This window comes from Struthio camelus, chromosome 2 (assembly GCF_040807025.1).
Source record: "Struthio camelus isolate bStrCam1 chromosome 2, bStrCam1.hap1, whole genome shotgun sequence".
Taxonomy (NCBI): Eukaryota; Metazoa; Chordata; class Aves; order Struthioniformes; family Struthionidae; genus Struthio; species Struthio camelus.
The window spans coordinates 173,405,039-173,427,963 of NC_090943.1; the positions used below are offsets into that span (position 1 = coordinate 173,405,039).

General features: G+C 48.9%; 1 protein-coding gene across 39 annotated transcripts in view; it reads left to right on the forward strand.

Moving 5' to 3' along the window:
* Positions 1-6,933: 6,933 nt before the first annotated feature.
* SCRIB (scribble planar cell polarity protein) overlaps positions 6,934-22,925 on the forward strand; it is a 121,548-nt gene continuing 105,556 nt past the window's right edge. For 20 of the 39 annotated variants that reach the window (XM_068933727.1, XM_068933706.1, XM_068933701.1 and 17 more), the window contains exon 1: positions 6,939-7,148. In XM_068933727.1, coding sequence (XP_068789828.1) covers positions 6,987-7,148 — 162 coding nt within the window. In that variant the 5' untranslated portion in view covers positions 6,939-6,986. Of the gene's footprint in view, positions 7,149-22,925 lie in introns of all 39 variants that reach the window. The other 19 variants (XM_068933702.1, XM_068933703.1, XM_068933694.1 and 16 more) reach the window with 3 other exon arrangements.

Consider the following 22,925-nt stretch of genomic DNA (forward strand, 5'->3'; position numbering starts at 1 on the left):
TTAATGATTTGAATTTTTTTGAAGTAGGAATAGAAATGTGCAGATAACAGACTATGATCAGGCTTCAGTCTTTTATGATAATTCTCTTCTTATAGATCATGACTATTTAAGGAACTTGAATGGTTTTCTAGCAAGGTGACAAGTGCATCTTTAGGTTATTACTTCATGTCTGGACTCTTTCTATGAATGGAATATACCATTTTGCAGAGTAATAGCTTTCAGCTAGGTGCATCTGTGTCGGGCTTTCTCAGTCGATCCTTTGACAACACTGGCCTTCAGGGTGAATTATTTGGAAAATCTGGGCAAATTAGAATGGGCTTTTTGCAGAAGCAACCTCAACATCCGAAAACCTTACCACATGATTCCATCAGTAGACCTTCCTAGGTTTGCTGTCCTAAATTAGGTCCAAGAACTGTACTGATCTCATTAAGATCCTGGCACAGAACTGTGATAATGGCCTGAAAGCCGCAAGAAGTCTAAACCTGTCCAACTTTGTCTTTGTTCATGCTAGAGTCTATATGTTTAGGTATACCAGTACTGAATAATAATCATACTGATAGCTGTGGTTGTGTCAAGGAGAGGCTCATATATATCTTGATGAGTGGGAGTAATTTACCTAGTACCAGAATTAGTAGAAAAGGGACAGAACTGAGCAGCTGAGATGCTTTGTTGCCTTTACTTATCTGTGGCATCAAGCTATTTGGGTGCAGCTGCAGAAACTGTTGAATAGCTCTGTCTTGGTGTCAACTGTCACAGGAGGCTTCAGGTTTTAGTGAAGACATCCCCAAAATCTTTTTGCCCGAGTGTGCAGGAGCTTACTTACAGTCTGGCCCTGAGCAGCAAAGTTAACGTTTTGCTTTTCACCAGTGCTGCTCCCTTTAGGGATTAGAAAAGACTGATAGTCTGTTCTAGATAGGCTTTCACGTTTTGACTCTTCATCATAGGTCATTGGTTTCTTATTACCCAAGTGGTTAGAAACCTCTAGCTCTCACAAGACTGTGGGCCTCCCCTGGAAACCAAAAGGCATTTAAGAGGATACAGCGTAAACTCAGGTGAGGAGGCACCTTGGAGAGGTGCCTGAGGACTAGAAGAAAGCCGATGTCATTCCAGCCTTCAAAAAGAGCAAGGAGGACCTGGGGAACTACAGGCCTGTCAGCCTCCCCTCCATCCCTGCAAAGGTGAAGAAAAGGCTCCTCCTGGAGGTCATCACTAAGCATCTGGAGGACAAGAAGGTGATCAGGAGTAGTCAGCATGGATTCACCAAAGGGAAATCATGCTTGACCAATCTGATAGCTTTCTAGGATGGGACAACTGGCTGGGTAGATGAGGGCAGAGCAGTGGATGTTGTCTCCCTGGACCTTCAGCAAGGCTTTTGACACTGTCTCCCATCACATCCTCCTAGGCAAGCTCAGAGGGCTGTGCTCAATAGCACAGAGTCTAGTTGGAGGCCTGTGGCTAGTGGTGTCCCCCAGGGGTCAGTCCTGGCTCCAGTCTTGTTCAATGTATTCATCCATGACCTGGAGGAAGGGACAGAGTGCACCCTCAGCAAGTTTGCTGAGGATACTAAACTGGGAGGACTGGCTGATACCCCAGAGGGCTGAGCTGCCATTCAGAAGGACCTGGACAGGCTGGAGGCTGGGCCGAGAGGAACCTCATGAAATTCAACAAAGGCCTGCTCCTGGGGATGGATAAGCCTCATGCACCAGGACAGGCTGGGGGGCTTTTCTCTTGTATGAGGAAAGGCTGAGAAAGCTGAGATTCTTCAGCCTGGAGAAGAGAAACCTGGGGGAGTTGGGGGGGAAATCTCTTCCATGTGTAGAAGTATCTGAAGGGAAGGTGTCAAGAGGATGGGGACAGACTCTTCGTGGTGCCCAGCGATAGGTCGAGAGGCAATGGGCACGAACTGAAACACAGGAAGTTCTGTCTAAACATGAGGAAAAACTTCTTGACTGTGAGGGCACATAGTACTATCCTGCTCTGAGTGCCTGAGCACTGGAACAGGTTGCCCAGAGATGTGGAATCTCCTTCCCTGGAGAAATTCAGAAGTTGTCTGGACACAATTCTGGGTAATATGCTCTAGGTGACCCTCCTTGTGCAGGGTGGTTGGACTCGATGATTTCCAGAGGTTCCAACCTCAACCATTATGTTCTGTGAGTCCATGAGAAAAATGCTGCACCATAGAAGACTGGTACCAGCTGTGCAAGATTGAATTAGGTGCCTGAGGACTAGAAGAAAGCCAATGTCACGCCAGTCTTCAAAAAGGGCAAGGAGGAGGAGCCAGGAAACTACAGGCCTGTCAGCCTCCCCTCCATCCCTGGAAAGGTGATGGAACAGCTCCTCCTGAAGGTCATCACTAAGCATCTGGAGGACAAGAAGGTGATCAGGAGTAGTCAGCATGGATTCACCAAAGGGAAATCATGCTTGACCAATCTGATAGCCTTCTATGACGGAACGACTGGCTGGGTAGATGAGGGCAGAGCAGTGCATGTTGTCTACCTGGACTTCAGCAAGGCTTTGGACACTGTCTCCCATCACAGCCTCCTAGGTAAGCTCAGGAAGTGTGGGCTAGACGAGTGGACAGTGAGGTGGCTTGAGAACTGGCTGGATGGCTGAGCTCAGAGGGTTGTGGTGAATGGCGCAGAGTCAAGTTGGAGGCCTGTGGCTAGTGGTGTCCCCCAGGGGTCAGTCCTGGCTCCAGTCTTGTTCAATGTATTCATCCATGACCTGGAGGAAGGGACAGAGTGCACCCTCAGCAAGTTTGCTGAGGATACTAAACTGGGAGGACTGGCTGATACCCCAGAGGGCTGAGCTGCCATTCAGAGGGACCTCAACAGGCTGGAGAGCTGGGCCGAGAGGAACCTCATGAAATTCAACAAAGGCAAGTGGAGAGTCCTGCACCTAGGCAGAAATAATCCCATGCACCAGTACAGGCTGGGGTAGACCTGTTGGAAAGTAGCTCTGCCGAGAAGGATCTGGGAGTGCTGGTGGACAACAAGTTAAGCATGAGCCAGCAGTGTGCCCTTGTGGCCAAGAAGGCCAATGGTCTCCCGGGGTGCATTAGGCAGAGTGTTGCCAGCAGGTGGAGGGAGGTGATCCTGCCCCTCTCCTCCGCCCTGGGGAGGCCTCACCTGGAGTACTGTGTCCAGTTCTGGGCTCCCCAGTACAAGAGAGACATGGCACTCCTGGAGAGAGTCCAGTGGAGGGCTACCAAGACGATTAGAGGGCTGGAGCACCTCTCCTAGGAAGAAAGGCTGCAAGAGCTGGGCCTGTTCAGCCTGGAGAAGAGAAGACTGAGAGGGGATCTCATCAACGTGTACAAGTATCTGAAGGGGGAGTGTCAAGAGGATGAGGCCAGCCTCTTCTCCGTGGTGCCCAGTGACAGGACGAGAGGCAATGGGCAGAAACTGAACCACAGGAAGTTCCATCTGAACCTGAGAAAAAACTTCTTCGCTGTGAGGGTGACAGAGCATTGGAACAGGTTGCCCAGAGAGGTGGTGGAGTCTCCTTCGCTGGAGATATTCAAAACCCGCCTGGATGCGATCCTGGGCAATATGCTCTAGAGGACCCTGCTTGAGCAGGGAGGTTGGACTAGATGTTCTCCAGAGGTCCCTTCCAACCTAAACGATTCTGTGATTCTGTGAATTAGATGGTTTCAGCCTAGCAGTGAAGAAAATCTGTGCCAGGACACAGGTAATGTGCCCTGCATCTGTGCCCTCTGCTCGTAGAGCTCTCCTACCTCTACAGGATTGCTTTCCTAGAAAAGAAGGCTTGAGAGCTCCTCTCAGATGAATAAGGATTCTGTGAATAAATTCAGTCAGGTACCTGTTTCATGATCCAGGAGACTCTCTTCTTCCATGTTTATGATAAGCTCTTTCCAATCTATTCCTGTTTCTGTTTGTCCTGTTTTTCTCTGCCCTACCCCAGCTTTGAAATACTTTTTCTGAATGCTTGAACAAAAGGGATAATCAATCCCCGCTTTGTCTTGTGTGTATATATACACCTTCTAATTACAGAGCAGGATAGTACTATCATTTTCTTTGGTGACATCCCAGGACCTTAAATTTCCAGGCCTCAACCAATAGAACACTGTTCCTTGTCAAGTTCCTGCTGTTGACTTCTGTACAAGTTCAAAGTGGGTAAATCCTATGGATTACTGGTGTACTCCTGCATAGTGGATGAGCAGGAAGAGACTAAATAATTTGGGAGGTGGCAGTCTGAAGCAAAATACATGCATAAAAAGGTCCTTCAGCATCTGGTTGATACTTGAAAATACTATCTATCTGCATGGTCTTTATTCCAAGTAAATGGTATAATTTTTACTATGAATGAGGTAACATCTTGATTCATCCGCATTTTTCTGTACATGCAAAGATCTTCAGTTGGGCGACTGTGGTCTCTGTGTGATGGACAGAATGACAGGACTGCATATGGCTAACATGCATTATGGTACAGGCATGAGTGCTCCCATCCTTCTAGAAGAGGATTCCTAACAAGAGAGGAGGTACAGCCATCACTTCATAAAACTGCGAGGCAAATAATGTGCAGCTTTCAAGTGAAAAGGGAAGACTGAGTGACTCGCATTTGAGCCCTGCAGGGCAGGGAATGGTGCTCTTATTCCTGTCTGCACCCTTGAGTATCCTGCACTCGGTGTCTCCCTTACAACAGCCAAGCATTCGATTAGATGAAGTTTGGTCACAGAAACTTAAGTCCTCTCAGAAACTTAGTCCTGCAGATTAAGACAGCATTAAATACAGATGAGCACTAGGCTGTGATGGGACTTTTAAAGTAATCCTTGATAAGCTTTATCCTCGGTTTGGTTTGCAAGTCAGTGTATGTTAGTAGTCTTAGCACTGATTCAGCATCAGATTCTTCTGTAGTGGGGTGATAAAAGCCTGACAGCAGTTTGGTGCTTGGGAAGCAGAGCGGGATAGGTCCTACACCTGTGACAGCTGCAAAGAGCAAGAGAAGCTTGTTACAGAAAATATGGTTTCCTTGATGACAAATTAGGGAAGATAGGCTTCCAGAGAAAAGCAAGTCAGTTCCTTGATTTGCCAAGACTCAGTCAGATTCAGCTGCATCTCCATCTCTTGAAGGTTTGGAAGATAAGCAATGTTAGGTGCCTTTGGAGCTTCTGTACATACGGACGTATGAACGTTACCCTGCTGGGGCAGCCACTGTTATGCGGAGATGCTTTTGCTGCTCAAAGCTCTTGCAGAATTTCTGTTGCAGCTTGAAGATCTGAATCCTTATATAAAACCATTTTCTTCCACTTACAGGACCCTTAACAACAGTACCAAAATGAAGTTAGCTGCTCAGGAAAGGTGTACAAAGTTCATGATCTTAAACATTGAGGTGTACAGATAGGTTTCCAACTTCAACAGGTTGGAAAAAATCTAATTTATTAGCAACTGCTATTATACTTGCTCTTGTATTAACACTTTTATTTAGCTTAGATGGGTCTCTTTTCATTTTTACTCTTATTAGTGTACTTCTATAGAATATTTCTTGCTAATATTAGTGCTATTAATTGCTAATATTAATTTAGTGTTTTATTAGGCTAAATAAGTCAAAATTTATATAATCTCCTTCCTTAAGAGTTTTCCATTATTCTGATGGTTCTGGTAGCTTGTCTGAACAGAGGTGCAAATTTGAGTTCATTTTTCTTGAAGTACAAGTGACTAGAACCTACAAATTTCAGAGGTCTACAAGCACCTATGTGATAGGTTACTGATGTACTCTCTTCAAGGAGTATGTCCAAGGACTTTCAGCTGTGCCTCCCTCACAGGCACCCTTTCCGGGTTTTCTGTTCCGGGCGATTCGTTTCTGCTGCTCCTGTGTCATTTTTAACCAGGGAATTCATGTAAAGCTGACATTCTTTGTTTTTGTCTCTGACATAACCTTGCACTTGGTGTTGAAATTTAGTTTCATTAGTAGATCCTCCTGTCTTTAAAATGTCACGGGTTTTGTTCTGGATCGCTGCACTCCATTTTCCAGGAACCGTGGCTAGAACATTCCTACATTTTGTTACAGATGATTAAAGGTGCCCCTAAAATTTCAATGTTAACAGAGCTTATTATTTCCTGTTGGCTGACTCATCATCTATCTCACAATTCCTAGAGTGACCTCCCTTTTTTTCTAGCAAACTTTGTAACTTCACATGGGGTGCTATACCTACTGCTACATGATGCTAATTGCTACTTTTGCCCAGAAATATCAGTCACTTCTTAGGTCGGGAATAATCTAGCGTGGTTTCTCTGCTGTGGAATTGGCAGCTGCTAATTTTATTCATATATATGTGTGTGTGGGTGTGTGTGCATATATAATAATTTTTTTAATTAGTGTTGCTAACCCGGAGCCGAGTCCTGCATCGACAGCGTTGGGACTGTGTTTCCCTTTGGCCGTTCCTTTTCACTGGCGGCGGCGGCGGCCTCCGCGGACGGCCCGCTCCCGCCCGCTGCCTCTCGGACAAGGCGCAGCACGGCCGCGCTCTCCTCGTCTCCTCCGGGTCGTTCCGGCTGCCCTGCCCCGCTCCGCGGCCGCAGCCCGCCCTGGGGGCTCCGGCCCGGGGCCCCGCAGACCGCTCCCGCTCGGGCGGGGCCCGGCCGGGCCCTGCCGCCGCCTCCGCCGCCGCCTGACCGGCGCGGCGCGGCCCGGCCCCCGAGCGGGCGGGGCGGGGCGGCGCGGGGCAGGGCGGGAGAGCGGGCGGGCCGCGGACTCGGCTTCCCAGGGCCGCTCGCGGGGGGCGGCGTGGCCTGAAGCGCCGGCGGGGCCGCGGCGGGAGCGGGGCCGCGGCGGGGCCCAGCGCGGCGGCGGCGGCGAGGCCCGAGGGGCGGCGCGGAGCCCGAGCGCAGCGCGGCGCCGGCAGCGGGCCCCAGCGCGGCCTGGCCGCAGCGCCCGCCCCCGGCCCGCACATCCGGGCCCTCCTCCGGGCCGGCCCCGGCCCGGCCCGGCCCGGCCCGGCGCCGTCGCGGCCGAGCCCCGGCGCGATGCTGCGCTGCATGCCGCCGCTGTGGCGCTGCAACCGGCACGTGGAGGCGCTGGACCGGCGGCACTGCTCGCTGCAGGCCGTGCCCGAGGAGATCTACCGCTACAGCCGCTCGCTCGAGGAGCTGCTGCTGGACGCCAACCAGCTCCGCGAGCTGCCCAAGGTGAGGCCCGGCCCGGCCCGGGGAGGGGAAGGAGGGACGGGACCGGCGCGGGGGCCCCGCTGGCCCGGCCCGGCCCGGCCCCGCGGAGCCGCCGCCGGGGGCGGCCTGGCCTCCTTCCCCCCGCAGTCTGCCGCTTAGGGTTGCGTCTCTGGGCTGTCTGATTCCTGGTCCAGTTATCGCCCGCTTCTCACCAAGGAAAGGAAAATAAAGCAGGGCGGTGGAAGGGCTGAAGTAGCCGGGTCGAAGCCGGCTGCTCGTTCCGGGGGAGGGTCGCGAGTGGGTGCGCGCCGCTTAGCTGTCTTTCCGTGACTCGCCCCAGGAACGTGAGCTGTTCCCTCCAAGTCTGGGGGCTCCCTGTCTTGTGACAGGTTACCGGGCACCCGCTAACGGGGTGTCCTGCCCGCAGAGGAGAACGCTTTTTGTAAATCAGCAGTGCTGTCAGCAGCACTGATTGCTCAGCAAAATCACGGGATGAATTCAAGAAGTCTTTGTAAACCACAAAAAGGTATCAAGCAAGTATATTAAAAATGAAAGAGACGCTTTATGCTTTTTAACTATAACGTAGGCCTGTGCTTACCTTTTCTTTCACAATTCTTTTTAATCGCGGTTCTCTCGGCGCAGGTGACACAGGTGATAAAACCATAATGTGCTGCCAGGCACCGTGCGGTGTGATTTCTCTGTAGAGCTAGAGGATAGGAGATCTGCTGTACAGACACTGCAGGCTTGACCCAGGCACCTCTGAAACTCCAAGAGTTTGCTTTCGCAAGGCAGGAGCCTTGGGTACTGGCTGAGTTCCTTCACTTAAAATACCGCCTTGAAACACCATTCAGCAAAAGCTGAAACGCTGATATTCCCATTCTGCTGGCTCATCTGGAGTGTAGGGTACTGCAGACAAGAACTGGAATTTGAAGCCACTGTCTCTCACCTCTCGGGGAATAGGAGGCCTTAAGACCCCACTGGGCTATAGGATATTCTAGAGGAAGGTTTTCCATATCTCTCGTGTGGAAATTGCACCATTTTTAAAAAGTTGGTTCAGCATTGCTTGTGCCACAGAAAGTATTTGACTGTAGCTTCTTTGGACAGTAGTGTGCCAGAGTAACTATGGACTAAGGCACGTTTTACGCACCTCGGAGCCTCTTGTTGAATTACTGATATACTTATTGCCATGAAATCTGAAAAAATGTTTGCTTTTAGTTCAGGCCAAAACAGTTTAGTTCAGTCTTGCTAAACTGAACAATTTATGCATCTCTACTTAAACGGATTCTCTTGTATAGAAATGGCACCATCTTGCTCTCCTGTTGCCTCTAATACTTTTGCCTTCTATCTTTCCGATTTGGTCCTCTCTGAAAGTACTCTGAGTCAACTTGCTTCCATTGTGAGGGCACGTTGTTCAGGTATGGAGAAGACAGTGCAATACTTTGAGTTCTCCTCCATCACGTATCTTGAGATCTCGTTATACTTTATTTATATTTTTATATGTCTATATATACTCTATTTCTCAAACTACTGGAAAGTTTGTGTTATAGGTTACAGGCAGGTTAAGACTGATGAATGAGCGAAAGTCTCTTTTGCAGAGTAGGCTAATTGCGACGTATCTGTAGTGAACTTGCCTATCCTTGCACTGCTCAGCTCTTTCTTGTATCTTCTGAGTAGTCACTGTCTTTGCATTTATGTGGAGATAGATTTTATTGACGTATAGTTGGTTTTTGGATGTGATTGGATTTTGCTTAGCTTTTGAAGAGCATCTTTTGGATGGAAGTCCACGTTTTATATTGACATTTTATTTAGTCTGTGATCAGATAGATGAAATCCTGCCTGTGTATCTGTCCTAACCATTGTATTTCCTTCCTGTTGTCACCCAAAGAACCTGTATTTGCAAACACTATTGTTTAACTCAAGGTGTCTTGTCTGTTCTGCGTGGGAGCATTAGAGCTCTTCCCATGACCTATCCTGGGATCATGGATTCCCTCTGTAGTGATTGCGTTCCCTAAAATTTTAGGTTTTTCTTTAATGATTAGGAATTATTAGAAAAGCGTTAGAGAAGGGAAGAATTTTTATATCATCGTATAAATTTCTGGTGCGCGTTTCTGGTCCCCCAATCTCAAAGGAGATGTCTTAAAAGAGAATGGCTGGGGGTGGGAGGTGGGGCAGGGAGGAATCATCAGAGGTGTGCCACAGCTTTCCCACAGAAAAAACCAAAATTTACAAGAGACCTTATCTCTTCAGTCTGAAAAAGATGTTACTGTTTCCCCATCAGATGATGGAGGTCTGTAGTATCACAGATGGTTTGGAGGAAATAAGCAGGGAGCAATTGCCCACTGTTTCTTCCAGGATGAGGATCAGTGGACGTTAGGTGAAATCAGTAACAGCTTAGTTCAGAATAAATAAAAGGAAATAATTTTTCCATGCAAAACGTAGTTAACGTGTAGAACTGCCATTGTGTCATATGACAAGCGGTTCAAAATGTACATGGGTTCAGAAAAGAACTGGACAAATTCCCAGAAGAGAAATCCACCAGAAGTTAGTATATACAAAGACACCATCTTTGGCTGAGGCGTAGCTTGTGCTGCATGTCCGAGGGGAGTACTTCAACAAAGTGTTGTTATGGGCCTGTTGTACTAGCACCCTTGTTTGGTATCTGATACTGGTTGCAGTTGCTATTGGTTTTCTCTGGCAGTGACAGGTATCAGCCAGTCCCTAGCAAAGCTGGAATGCCCTGGTGAGGGTCTAATATGTGCTGGTGGGGAACAGGAAGGGGACCCTGAGCGGAGCACCCCTGAGTGCTCACTGCTCCTGGAAAAAAACCAAAGAGTTGGTGGATGCTACCTAGAGGTGCTGTGCCCTGGAGACCTGTCAGAAAGAGGGAACAGAAATAGGTCCCACAGTCTTTCTCCTTTCCAGGCACCCACATAAAAAGTTTCGACCAGCTGATGCTATGAACGGTCACCTAGTCCAGAGGAAGTTGATAAGGAGTTCCACAACTCCTGCCTGGTTGGCAGAACCAGGATGCAAGGCTAGAGCTACCTGTGGTGTGACCCCACGTGTCCTAATGTTCTGTGCTGTTACAGCTTCCCCGAGCAGCGAAGGGTGCGCTACTTAGCCCCAGATTTAGTTTGCTATATGCAAACCACATGTAGGAGGGACATTGCTAAAGGCTGTTGCTGTAGGGGACTGTAATGGTATGGGCGGATAGCTACTGGAGGAGTGAGAATCTGCATGTTTGCAAGGTGGATGTGGGATGAAAATTGAAAATAAATTGCCCTTCCACCGGGAAAGGATAGGAAAGCAGCACTTTATTGAGGTAAAGATTTTTTCCCTGAGGGAGGGCAATTGAAGAGGTCTTCGACTGGGGCAGGGAGGGTGCGCTGCAGTTGAGAAGCATTTCGTGGAACGAACATTTGATTGGAAGTGTGAGTCTTTTCTACGGGAGAGATGCTTGTAGGAGGATTTGTGCTTGCCACAAGGAAGATTCGGAGGAAGGAAACTGTCTGTGTGCTTGCTTCACAGAAGAGGGCTGCTCAGGATTCCTTGGGAAAAGGTGCAAGAGGAGTGCTGAGCTGTTTGTGCTGGGGAGGGAGAGGAGAGGAGAGTAGCAAATGGAGAGCAGTTAGAAAAATGTGAATCGGCGAGTATGTAGAGTATTTAAAAACAAGTTTGACTATAGCAAGTGTGTTTTTAAGGGCTGAAGCAGGATTTTTGGAGAAGGTTTCTGTGTGGAGGTGTTTTTTGAAGCAACAGAATGGAGGGGAGGCTGGCTTTCAAAAAGGTCATCATCTTTAGCAGAGAAAAAGCAACTTCCTTTGGAAATGTTTGAATTTACCTACCTCCTCTTACATGGGTTCTTCTCCCTAGCTCCCACTACTGAGCCATCTCCGTCCAACACGCTTTTATTTGCCTTTCGTCTGCTTCTTCCATACTCTCGAAACATGTGCAATCTCTTGTTCTTTCTGTGGCACCGTTTTCTTTCATACCAGAACTTCCCGTGTCCGTTCTTTGCTACTGCTTTGCTCTTGATCTGATGACAAATTCTGCCTGCTGCCTGGCATTTCTGAGTGATACCACCTTAGTTTCCTTAACTATCTCTTGCGAGTTGTAAAAGTGGATACTTGTTCCCTTCCTTCCTACAGTGGCTAGTCCTTTTCTATCTGCTCTTGCTCCTTTTTTATTTATGTCATGGGGAATCTTGCCTGTTTTGAGTCCAGATTTCTCATTATGGTGGCTGAACTTGGGCTATTTGAAGTGGTAGATTAAATCTGTGTTAAGAGCATCTGCTGTCTTGTTGCAGGGATTTGCTGCTAGGGTGATACAGTATGATTTAATGGAAAATGTTAAATTATATTTGATAAGTTCCCTGCGCTCCTTGTTAGAGCGTCTGAATTCCAGAGGTGGAAATTCTTTGCTCCATACTGACTTCTGCCCTACCTAGCTTACATAAAGAGATTTCTGCAGGACTGAGAGTGTATGCAGTACAGCAGGAGGATAAATAGCAGGTCCTTTAGTTTTCAAGGATACAGACTGCTAAATCATTACATTAAAGCTACAAAATGCACCTGACTCTTTTAGTCCCCTCTCTGTGAGCAGTTCAGAGCATGTAATTCTAATCCGAATGGAACGAGCGTAGTCTGGAATTTGGAGATGTAATTTGAGAGTGGTAGACGGGAGCCTGTCACAGCACAGAAGCAGGGCATGATCAGTAGGGACCCAAAGACTCTCGCATGTGTTTTAAGAGGCGTGCTCTGGTTTGGAGTATGGAAAGGCAAAGGGGAGAGGTCAGAAGAAACGTGGGTGGAGCAGAGATAGTAGGACCTGGTGTAGCACAAAGAGGTGGTGGAGCTGAGTAGGGACTGAAAATAATGAACAAGTCAATGTGGAGGAGGGATGAGGCCTGCAATCTGTTTCAGCAGTAGTATGTGGAGGGACAGGCAGTTGGAAACCTGATGCTGGAAGGATACCTGGGCAGGAAGTGAAGTGAGTTTGGGTGGGACAGGCGGAGGGATCATATGGTGGAGGAGAAGGAGGAAGTTAAAGAGCTGGGTTTGATTCCAAGTTTTTAAATAGTGCTGATTCTATAGATGCAAGCTTTAGAGATATCTAATTGAGGGGATACAGCTTCTCTGGTTTGTTTGGTTTTTTCCCATACCGAAGCTTCTGTGATAAACTGGAACCAGTGCAGAAAACTTTTTTTTCCTATTGTCCAGTGAGCTGTTCTTCACTTGCGCCAAAGAAGAAAGGAGATGGATACCTTCCTGGAACACCAAGGAGTGGAGGCCTCCTGGGTCCCGTGTAGGTTCCTTCCTGTTCTGGCTTGTTGCTCTTTGCATCATGGCAAGGCCATTGCTAGGCTGGTAGAAACACTCTGGGTTTCAGCGTTTCATCCTGTTTTGCTGCAGCTAGCCCGGGGCAAGAGCAGTGGTGTCCTTTGTCCAGAGCCTGGGATCCTTCTGGCGCTGAGCAGGGTGAAACCTGAGAGCCGTGTTTGTCACTTTCCCAAGACAAGGCGGGGCCTTTGCAAGGCTAATTAAGAGCAGCTTTTAATTTCCTGGCATCTGGGGCCTGTGAGGAGGATCTCAGGTTTTATTTACTTCCATGGAGGAGTAAAGCTCTTTCTTTTAATCTCTCCATGCTAATAGCCCTTCCCTGAAAAAGGCAGGGAACAGTGAATCATCAGTGACTTGAGCTCTTCTCTGTTTCACCGTGCTGTAACGAGACTGAGCGTGCTTCTGTGCCCATTAAGGGTTGTGTGTGTGGTAGGCGCATTCGCTTGTTCTGCCTGTGAATTTTCTGCAAAACTGCAAGCTGCATTCATTTAACAAAACCAGTCAAGAAACTGGTTTCACTTGATTGTTATGCACAGCGTTGGCATGTCTCTCAATGCCTTCCAGGAGCTCAGGAGCCATATGAGTTAATGTGTACAAATGGATGTGGTTTTGTTTCTCCAAAAGCCAAGTATTCTGGATGTGCTGTTGCCCAGAAATTGAAATAGTGCAGGTCATTTCACCCTCATCCTTCTTTCTCCTGGTGCAGCAGCTTTCTCTTTTATAAATTCAGGACCGTGGTGACAAGGGAGACTTAGGATATGTGCTAGAGTAATAATAGCTGAATATAAGCTCATTTACGGAAAAAAGGGCTAATACCACTCTTGAACATATAAACAAGAGAACAGCAAAGAGGAGCAGGGAATTGATTTTACTACAGTATACAGTATTAGCAAGGCTGCCCAAGGAAGCTTTAGCGTCCACAAATAAGAATTGACAATTAGTATTCACTTCTGTGTGAGCTCTGAAGCGTGTGGTCTGCTTCCTTTCTGGACGGTGTGTAGGATCCATGTTGCACTGTGTGGATCACAAAAGGAGCTCAGGTCTCGGAGAAAGTTTAAATGCATGTAATACTGGAGTGAAAGGGCATGCTGGGAGGCAAAGAGGTTCAGTGAGGCAAAGCGATAACGAAGATTTGGGTGACAGTGGCCTAAATAGTGCTGCCTCTCACCAAATCTTCTGTTACACTGGTTTTGTACAAGTTATCACTGGAAACACCTACTCAATCTTTCCCCTAGAGTTGGTTGCCTCCGTTATTGTAAGCCTCCGTTATTGTAAATGCGGTTAATAACTTCTTCCCTGTCTTTGGGTACGTTGGCTGCCAATTTAGCTGCTTGACCTGAGTTTGCACCTTTGAAAATCTTCCTGCTCTTTCATGAGAATTAGCAGCATACGATCACCTCTCCTTGCTCCTGTTTCAGGATGTCTGTAAAACAGAATACCACAATGGACCTACAGGTCCTCTATTTGCCCAGCGCTGGATCTGCTTCTGTTGCATCTCTTAAGATCTCTGCTTATTCCCTTTGAGTATCGCCTGAACATCTGCCAGGAATGGTATAGGTGATGTTTTATCGACAGTTAGCGGTAAGGGCAGGACTAGATTAACCTCTTTTGGTCTCTCCTGACCTATTTTACATGTTTCCCTGAATATTACTGGATTTCATAGCTTTGTTTCAGTCTCTCTCCCTGCTAAAAACTTGCATGAGGCAGGGAGAGAGTGTGGTAAATGGTAAGACACGCTGTTCGCTAAGGGAGCTGGATGTGATGGCTTGCTGAGCTCTTGCATTGTAAAAGTCCTTTGTGATTTCTGACTCCTCCTTTTTCCATTTCTACTTCAGAGTATTTAATAGTATATGTCTGAGCTGTTCCCTCGAGAGCTACTTTGGCACCTTCCCATTTCTTGTACTCTTCCTGTTCAGAGGAATTGTTTGCCTCTTTTGTGTCTGAGAATCTCCTGCTGTCTCCTTCCACACAGGGACATTTAACTCTTCAAGATTTTTTCAGTCACCTAAATGTGCTTCCATAAACCCTGAAGATACGATCAGCTGTACTCTGAATACCTTGCTCTATACTAACTCATAAACTTGATCTCATCTGCCTTGTCCCTTGTTTCCCAATTTCAGCATTAGAGCTTATTTGATGATTTTTTTTGTGCGTGGTACCTCTTAAGTCACTAGCGATGCTGGAGAAGTTGTCTGTTGTAAAAACGTATAGGGTGATGTGATTTCTCTCTCAAGAAAATACAATCCTTTTTGAAACAATTGGAACAGGTTAGTGTATGACTCCTGGCATTATTCCCTATTGCTAATGTTTGTGGCGCTATGGATAAATAAATCGCTTCTTTGTAATTGCTGGTTGACCTTCCTTTGATCAGAAGACGCTTTAGAAGAAGAGAACTGTAAATGGGTGAATAAGGTCCCTTTGTTAAACTAGCATGGTGGGTATAGTGAGAAGGCCGTTCCTGAGAAGCTAGTGTGCTGTGGGGGTGGGGGGAGATAAATAGTGGACTAGCTGAGACGCAGAGGCAGGTCTTTGGATAGTACTTGGGGTATGTTAGGTTTTTCCTTCATCACCCGTAGCCAGAATCCTGTCCCATGTTACAATCTCAGTAGATTTCTCCAGTGAAGGGGATTCATGCTTTTGCAGTATTTCGATGCAAAACTGTCACTGAGTACTCGGTGTCTGCGGCAGGGAGTGTTGATGTGTCCGATGGCTGCCTTCCTTCGGACTCTGTTCCAAGCCCACCCGTGCAGGACTGGGGGTAGAGGTTGCTTCTGCTCTGGTTTCAGTAGGGGCCCTGTGCTCACACAGTTGTGCTGTGCTGCTGTCTCACGATATGCAGTCTGAGACAGTGAATTGTTCCAGGCAGCAGAAACACCCCCCCACCCGTTCTTTGCAAGAGTGAAGTGTTAATTGTGGTGTCCTGATCTAATTCTGGCCTAGGGATTTCCTTTCTGTGGCCCTGAGTTAGTTTGTCATTTCATTTGGACCAGAGAATCTACTTTGCTTCTGTATTAAATTCTTGGTCACTGTTGCTATTGGCAGATAAACAGTTGCTGTGTTCTGCCCCAGAGGGGACTGCATTCCTCGGTCCCTGATTAAATGCCTGGGAAGAAGCAGCTGGTGAGCTTTTGGCTCAGAGACAAGTTGCTTTGTCTTAGCTGGAATGTGTTCCTGGTACTTAAGTACTTTTATATATTTGAAATACATTCCTCAGGGCCTGATACGTGGGGTTAAATAGTCGGAAATCCGGCCAGTCTGCGTTACGGAGCGCTGTGTCGCCGGAGCCACGGAGCAGCCTGCCTGCGCGCAGGTCTCCTCCCCCAGCTCCGAGCTCTGGTATGTGTGGGGCATGCAGAGCCACTTCTGTTCGGTGCGGTCTGCACTGCTGCTCTGTCCCATCCCGTCCTGCCCTGCATGTTGGGGAGGAGCCCTGCCCTGCTGTACACTGCGCTCCCCTGCATGCGTCGTGGTGCATCTCTTCCTGCAGCAGCTCCACCAGGGTGGGGAGGAGGAACCTCTCCTTCCTGGGTGCTTTGGTGCAGCCCTGGTGCGTGGGGGCTGATGGGAGGAGTCTCCCCATTTGCTGTCTCTACTGAAGCACTCATGAGTGTGGCCTATTTTTGGTGGTTAGGTACAACCCTGAGTTTGGCTGGAAACTGCTGTTGTGTGTGTCATTTGGCTGTTGCAGTACGTCAGATGTTTCTCTTTGGGACTCTGCTGAGTTGTGGCCTTTCAGGTGTTTTTGATTGCGTGCTTGTGACCAGGAAAGGAAGGAGTAAAGCCAGTTTAGTGTCTGTGGCAGATGCTGTGAGGAGTAGAGAGTGAAGCACTGCTGTAGTTGGAGTCAGTTATTGGGGAGGATCCCGTGTTTAGGAGCTGCTAGGCAAATGGATCGGTCTCCTCTGTCCTGTGATCTTGTGACGCACACCTGGTCTGGTAAGCAAAGCCAAGTCTCCTGCTAACTGCTAAGAGGATCTCTGAGAAGTACCTGGGCACGAGGGTGTACTTGGACATTGGTTGTAGGCCTTCCCCGTGGTATCAGGGCTTCTATGTAGTGGCTGAGGTGCAGTCTTTCCATGGATAACTGATCTCTCTTGGTGACGGTGATCATTTTTTTGACCTCTGCTGCTGTGTGAACTCTGTTACCATAACCAAATTTCAAGTGGAGTAATTCTTCTTGAATCTAGCCATTCTGGGAGTGCTTGGATCATTTCACTCAGTATAGGAAAAGGTATGCCTTGAGTTCACTGCTCTGGTGGTGAAAACTAGTGCTAAAAGAGGCTTTCAGCTCTGCCAGAAGTGGACTGATTCCTGCTCTGCTATGGGAGCCGTATGGTTCTGGGGCTGACTTCCTGCCTGAGCTGTCCAAATAAGTGGTTCTGTGGCCTTCACATGTGAGGAGTTGGCTTTGAGCACAGTGACTTGGAGGGACTGAGTTTAACCTTCGAGTAGATCAACTCCCAAATGCTTTACTTTGCAGTTTCTACTTCCAACTTGCTTGCATATCTTTCCTACAGCTGGCCTTCCCCAAAGGCAATCCCACAGCCTTCAAGGATCACCTATTTCTTTCATCACAAATGTAAAAGGGGAAAATTCTGTTCATGCTTCTCCTATTTGTAGGTCTCTGAGATTGGAAAGGCAGATAGATACGTGTGCTGCTACATACTGCTGCCTCAGCTGTGGAGCCCATGGCAGAATCTGGGCTTCCTCGGTGGGGAGTGCTTTACAGGTCAAGCCGTATTTAACCAAGGAAATGTGAATGAAACACGAGGCCCAAATATACGATCTCTTTTTTTTTACTGTGAGCACTTTGAGGGGCTACCTCAGCGGCTCCGTTTCACTGCTGATACCTCCTGTCTGAGTGGTTGAGTCCTGTGCGTTTGTTCTAGTCAGGGACAAACGCCAAGTTCTGCTGTGGCTGCTGTTAGCCTTTTGCGTTCAAAAAGTCCTTGCTGGCATGGGAAACCAGGCCCTGTTCGTGTCCATGAATCACCAGCAGAATTGTAATTATTTTCCTGCTACGCAGTCTGATCCTGCCTTTCAACAAACATGTGCTGTCCTGATGAAGGCAGTGGGACTGTACCAGCAGGGACTGAAAGCTGGACTTGAAATTCTCTTAAAACCCGTGAGATGTAAGGAGGCCCTGTCCTCCTGATCACTGGGGTTGCTGGAATCTTAGAAACGTTAGAAAAAACCTCAGCCTTGCATCCTTTTAGCGTGGATTGCAAGAGAAGTAATGCATCAGGTACTGTTGGTGTGCTCAGTCCCTGCAGCAAAATCACCTGTATCCAAACATCTCTGGCTCTGGGCCTTTGTCATTGACACAGCCTCTGTGTCACATCAACATGAAGGTTTCTTTTGAGGAAATGGGGAGACGTCTGAGACATCTGTTCTTTGGCTAGCAGTGCTTGGGAACACCCTGATAGTTTTGACTGCAGCAGCAAGAAGGTTTTGTGCAATTCTGGTGTGAAGACTGTGTTTACAGTGTAGACTAGTTCCTGGTTTCCAGATTGTCACCGCCCTATTTCAAAGACATTGGCCTGCATGTAAGGTCATGGTTTCTCTACAGTTGTGTAAGTTGGATGTATGACTCTTCCTCTGCATGCACTCTGTTCCCCTTCAGCAGTGCTGCAGTAACCCTGCCTTGAAAATGCCCCTTTATAAGGCATCTCGTTGAAGTCTGCTTAAAACATGCTTGGCTGAGGAGGGAAATGTCCCTGCTGCCTGATGGTGCTTGACAGCTCCCTGCCCTCCTTTCTGCTGTCTGCAGGAGGGGTCCTGGCAGCAGTGCAGGCTCCCCACGAGTGGTCTGTGCTGCAGAACAAAGCAGCTCCTTCTCAGGAGAGACTGGGAGAGGAGCTGGGGTTTCCATCTGCCTCCTCCCACCGTCCTGGCTGGTGGGGAGAGGGCTCTCCTCCCTGTGCGAGTGAGAGCGCCTTGGGGGCTGTCAGTCCGATGAGAGCAGCGGGGGAAAGGCAGTGAGATGAACACTAGGGAACAAAGACCCCTCTGTCCCAGCCCCCTTCCCTGAGGATTAGCCACTGTACCTTTGATAGGGCTGATGTTTGGGGTGTGAAATGGAAAAAACCCAAGAGCTCAGAAACTTGGGAGTGCTGCATATGTGATCTTAGTGTTACAAATCAACGTCGAGGTGCTCTTTTCTCACATAAACAGTGGCAGGTGAGGAGAGAGCTAGAGCTGTAGCCTCAGATAGGCCAGAAGCAGTTTCTTCTATAGCCTCAAAAAACAGATTCAGCAATCAGAGAATCCTGAAACTAACCTGGGCCTAGGGAGGAAGTGGAAGAGGGGGAAGCAAGCTGTACACACACACAGTGAGTGTTTTCGGAGTCCCAGGCTTCAGCCCCCCCAAAAGGCTTTTGCTCTTTACTTGGCTGTAAAAGCATGTCTTACTGCAGGTGTGATGGGAGGTACAGGACATAGGGGCTTGGGCTGCCGCTGGCGTATGAATCGGGGATGGGGGCACGTGACTCTGTGGCTGTGACTCCTACAGGCCAGGTGGCTAGCGTTGTGAGCCAGCAGTCTGCACAGGATGCTCAGTGGGCCCGAATAGCTCTGTGCCCCTGGCTCTCTACCATGCAGCATCACGCTGCATGGGTCATTTCTGCACCGAAACCCTCTCCTCTTTCCTACCAGAGCAGTGGGCCTGTCTCTGCCATGCTCTTCTGAACAGCTGGTGCTGGCACAGGCAGTGGGTGGGTAGGATTACCCAGGGACTGCGCCTTTGCAGGAAAGGGGCTGCCTGCTCTGCTGTGTGTGGCTGGCTCTTTGGCCATTAATCCTGTTTAGGGAACGGTTGGCTTTCCAGGCCTGCCCTCGGGTTTTTGTTGCTTCTGGGAAACTGCATAGTTGAGTGGTAGCTCAAAGGGTTTGCTCTGATCCTTTTATCCATTGTCTTTCCTCCTTTTTTTCATTTTCCACCTCTTGATCTGATTGAATAAGTGAGCAGAGGGAGGAGGCATGGCTCTGCTGAGCATTACACTTGAGCAGAGAGGGAATCCTTAGGGACAGTGTCCAAATTCTCAGCATCACTATCTGAACACTGTGGTTATGCAGGCTAACCTCATAGCTCCATAAGCCTTTTTCCCATGTCCTGGGGCTTTGCCACAGCCTCGGTAGTAATGCTGGGTGCTTCACAGATATGAGTTTAGACAGTCAAAGGGGCAGGACTGAGATTTAGAGAAGGTCAGCAAGCCAGATAAACACAACTTAGGTGGAGGCATGCTAATTGCAGGGGGGAGGAAAAAACCTCCTTCAGATATTTTCTAGAACCTCTTCTACATGAGAGATTGAGCAACAACTTAAATGGGCCCAGAAGAGGACCGGGGGGGGGGGGGGGGGAGGGCGTCCTAGTGGACACCAAGTTGAATATGGGCCAGCAATGTGCCCTTGCAGCAAAGAAGGCCAGCAGCCTCCTGGGATGCATTAGGAGGAGTGCTGCCAGCAGACCAAGGGAGGTGATCCTACCCCTCTGCTCTGCACTGGTGAGGCCACGTCTGGAGTGCTGTGTCTAGTGCTAGGCTTCCCAGTACAAGAGAGACATGTACATACTTGTATGCATGTATGCACACATACATGTAAGTCCAGCAAAGAGCCACAAAGATGAATAAGGGATTGGAGCATCTGTTATATGAGAAGAAGCTGAGAGAGCTGGGATTGTTCAGCCTCAAGAAGAGAAGGCTCGGGGGGACCTTACCAATGTGTATAAATACCTGATGAGAGCTAGCAAAGGAGACGGAGCCAGAGTCTTCTCAGTGATGCCTAGTAAAAGGATAAGAGGCAATGGGCACAAACTGAAACACAGGAAGTCCTGCTTAAACATTAAAAAATGCTTTTTTTCTGTAAGGAAAAAACCACAGGAACAAGTTGCCCAGAGGGGTTGTGGAGTCTCTATCCTTGGAGATATTCAAAACCTGACTGGACATGGCCCTGAGCAACCTGCTCTGGTTGACCCTGCTTGAGCAGGGGGTGGGACTAGATGATCTCCACAGGTCCCTTCTGACCTCAGCCATTCTGTGATTCTGTTGGGCCTGCCCCCATGCTGCAAATTGCCTATTTGACCTAACTGCTGCATTTTGGAAATCTGCATCCCTCTCTGTGCTTACTACATACTCCTTTGCAGCTTGCATACAACAGTAGTTTTCTAGAAATTTATCCTGCTTTCTTAATTTTGCTGGAATCTCTGTGGTAATATCCATAGGCAGTAAGACACCTGCTTTACTCTGACTGAGTCTGTGCGAAGGCAGTGGTGACTGGCTCTGCTTCTTCTCTTGTAGAATGGGAGGAGGTGTACACAGCCAGTCTTAGAGTTGGACACTCCATGTTTCTCGCATAATGGGCAAGGAAGGGATAGAGGTGACTGTCAGACTTCTATCTCTGCTCAGGGGATAGGCATTTCCCTCTCTTCATTTGGCCAGCACCACCTGTAGTGCCACCCACCTGCGTTGCTGTGGAGCAGTTGTGACATGCTGAGGACATGAGGCTAAAGGCTAATGTTCTAAATCAGGTTAGTGTTCCCTCCTTCCTATGATTACCCTGGTTTCTCAGGCACGAGTGCAACATGGACTGAAGCTGGAGCCACAGGCTGACCTGACTCTTAAGTTAGGTGCAGGCAGCTTATATAAGAGCTTCACATATATTGAACTCCATGGGACAGGGGCCTCTTGTGCTTTTGGGTCTCACTGGGTGAGAAGCTCTGCAAAGAGGGCAGCAAACAGACGCAGCAGTTTGTGCAGCAGTGTCTGGGCTCTGCCTGGGCCTTTTGTGGGCCTTGTTGGAAGTTGTGGAGGCTTTCTGGGGACCCCCGAGGAACTAGACGGTGCTTGCTGCTAGCAGGAAGGGAGAGCTGGGCAAGGACTCCTGCAGGGGGCCTTGACTTAACTTCTCCTGGGAAGTTCTAGCTAGGTGGGGCTGCTGCTAACGAGCTCTCTGGGCTGCCCTGGTCAGAGGGAGTTGGGGCTTTTGTTTCAGGTGGCTCCTGATTGGGTGGGTCAAGCACCCTTGTGAGTCACTGCTAGGCCTATATAAGAGCCAGGCCTAGAGCACAGCTCCCAGAGCACAGTGAACAGAGGCAGCGAACAGACGCAGCAGTTTGTGCAGAAGAGTGCCAGAAGGCAAAGAAGGCACCTTCATTTTCCTTAGTGGTGTGTCCTTCCCCAGGCATGGTCATGACATGCCACAGAGCACGTTCCCCAGTGGCTGCTGGAGGTGCTGCATCAGCTGTGCCTGAGGCTTCAACCCAGCCAGAGCCTGTGACAGCAGATGCAGCTCTACAGGTGTCAGGCTGCAGGGAGTGTCTAGGGCCTCTCCGTGGGGCCTGGGCTGACAGTCAGCTCTCCTGTGTGAGGTGTGCTGTGGTTGACCAATTGCGTCACCAGATAAGGGAGTTATGGGAGGAGGTCGGTAGGCTGCGTAGCATCTGAGAAGATGAGCAGGAGATTGACAGGGTATTCTCGGAGACTGTGCAGCTCCAGGAGTCCCCACCCCCCACTGCAGCGGAGTTGCCAGAGGGCTCTGTACTGTGTATAATGGTACATCATAGCACTGTTGAAGAAGGCTGGAAGCTGGTGACCTCTCATAGAAGGAGAAAGGTTCTTGCTCCTCCTCAAGATTTGCCTTTGAAGAACAAGTTTAGCGCCCTCCAAGCTGAGGAGGAGCTGGGCATGGCTCCAAGGGAGGCAACTGGCCTGGCAGACCCTCTGCCATGCAGGAACACCTAGAAGAAGCGGGGAGTGATTGTTGTGGGTGACTCCCTGCTGCAGACAGAGGCACCTATCTGCCGACCTGACCTCTTGTCCAGAGAGGTTTGCTGCCTGCCAGGGGCTCGAATAAGAGATGTCATGGAAAGACTGCCAAGGCTTGTCCATGCATCGGACTACTGACGTCTGCTGCTCTTCCATGTGGGCGCTAACGACACAAAAGGCAAACTGGAAACCATCAAACAGGACTTCAGAGCTCTGGGAATGGTGGTTAGGGGTCTGGGAGCCCAGGTCGTTTTCTCCTCAATCTTGCCTGAGAGAGGAAAGGATGGGAGGAGGAGTAGACGAGTTTTCCAAGTTAAAAACTGGCTGCGCCGCTGGTGTTGGCAGCAGGGCTTTGGTTTCTATGACCATGGAACGCTGTTTGAAGATCAACAGCTGATGGGGAGTGATGGGATCCACCTTACCAAGCGGGGCACGCACGTCTTTGCCAACAGATTGGCCAGCCGGGTAAGGAGGGCTTTAAACTAGGCAAGATGGGGGAAGGGGAGTGGTATAGTGGCAGGAGAGTCAGTAAAACACCGCTCGAGTCAGGATGCCTGCAGCGGGTGCATACAGTCAAGGGAGACAGCATGGAACATGGCTATGGAGGATCCTCTTGCACCTCTCCTGGGGAGCTTGCATGCTTGACTGGCTCTCTGAAATGCCTGTACACCAATGCACGCAGCATGGGGAATAAACAG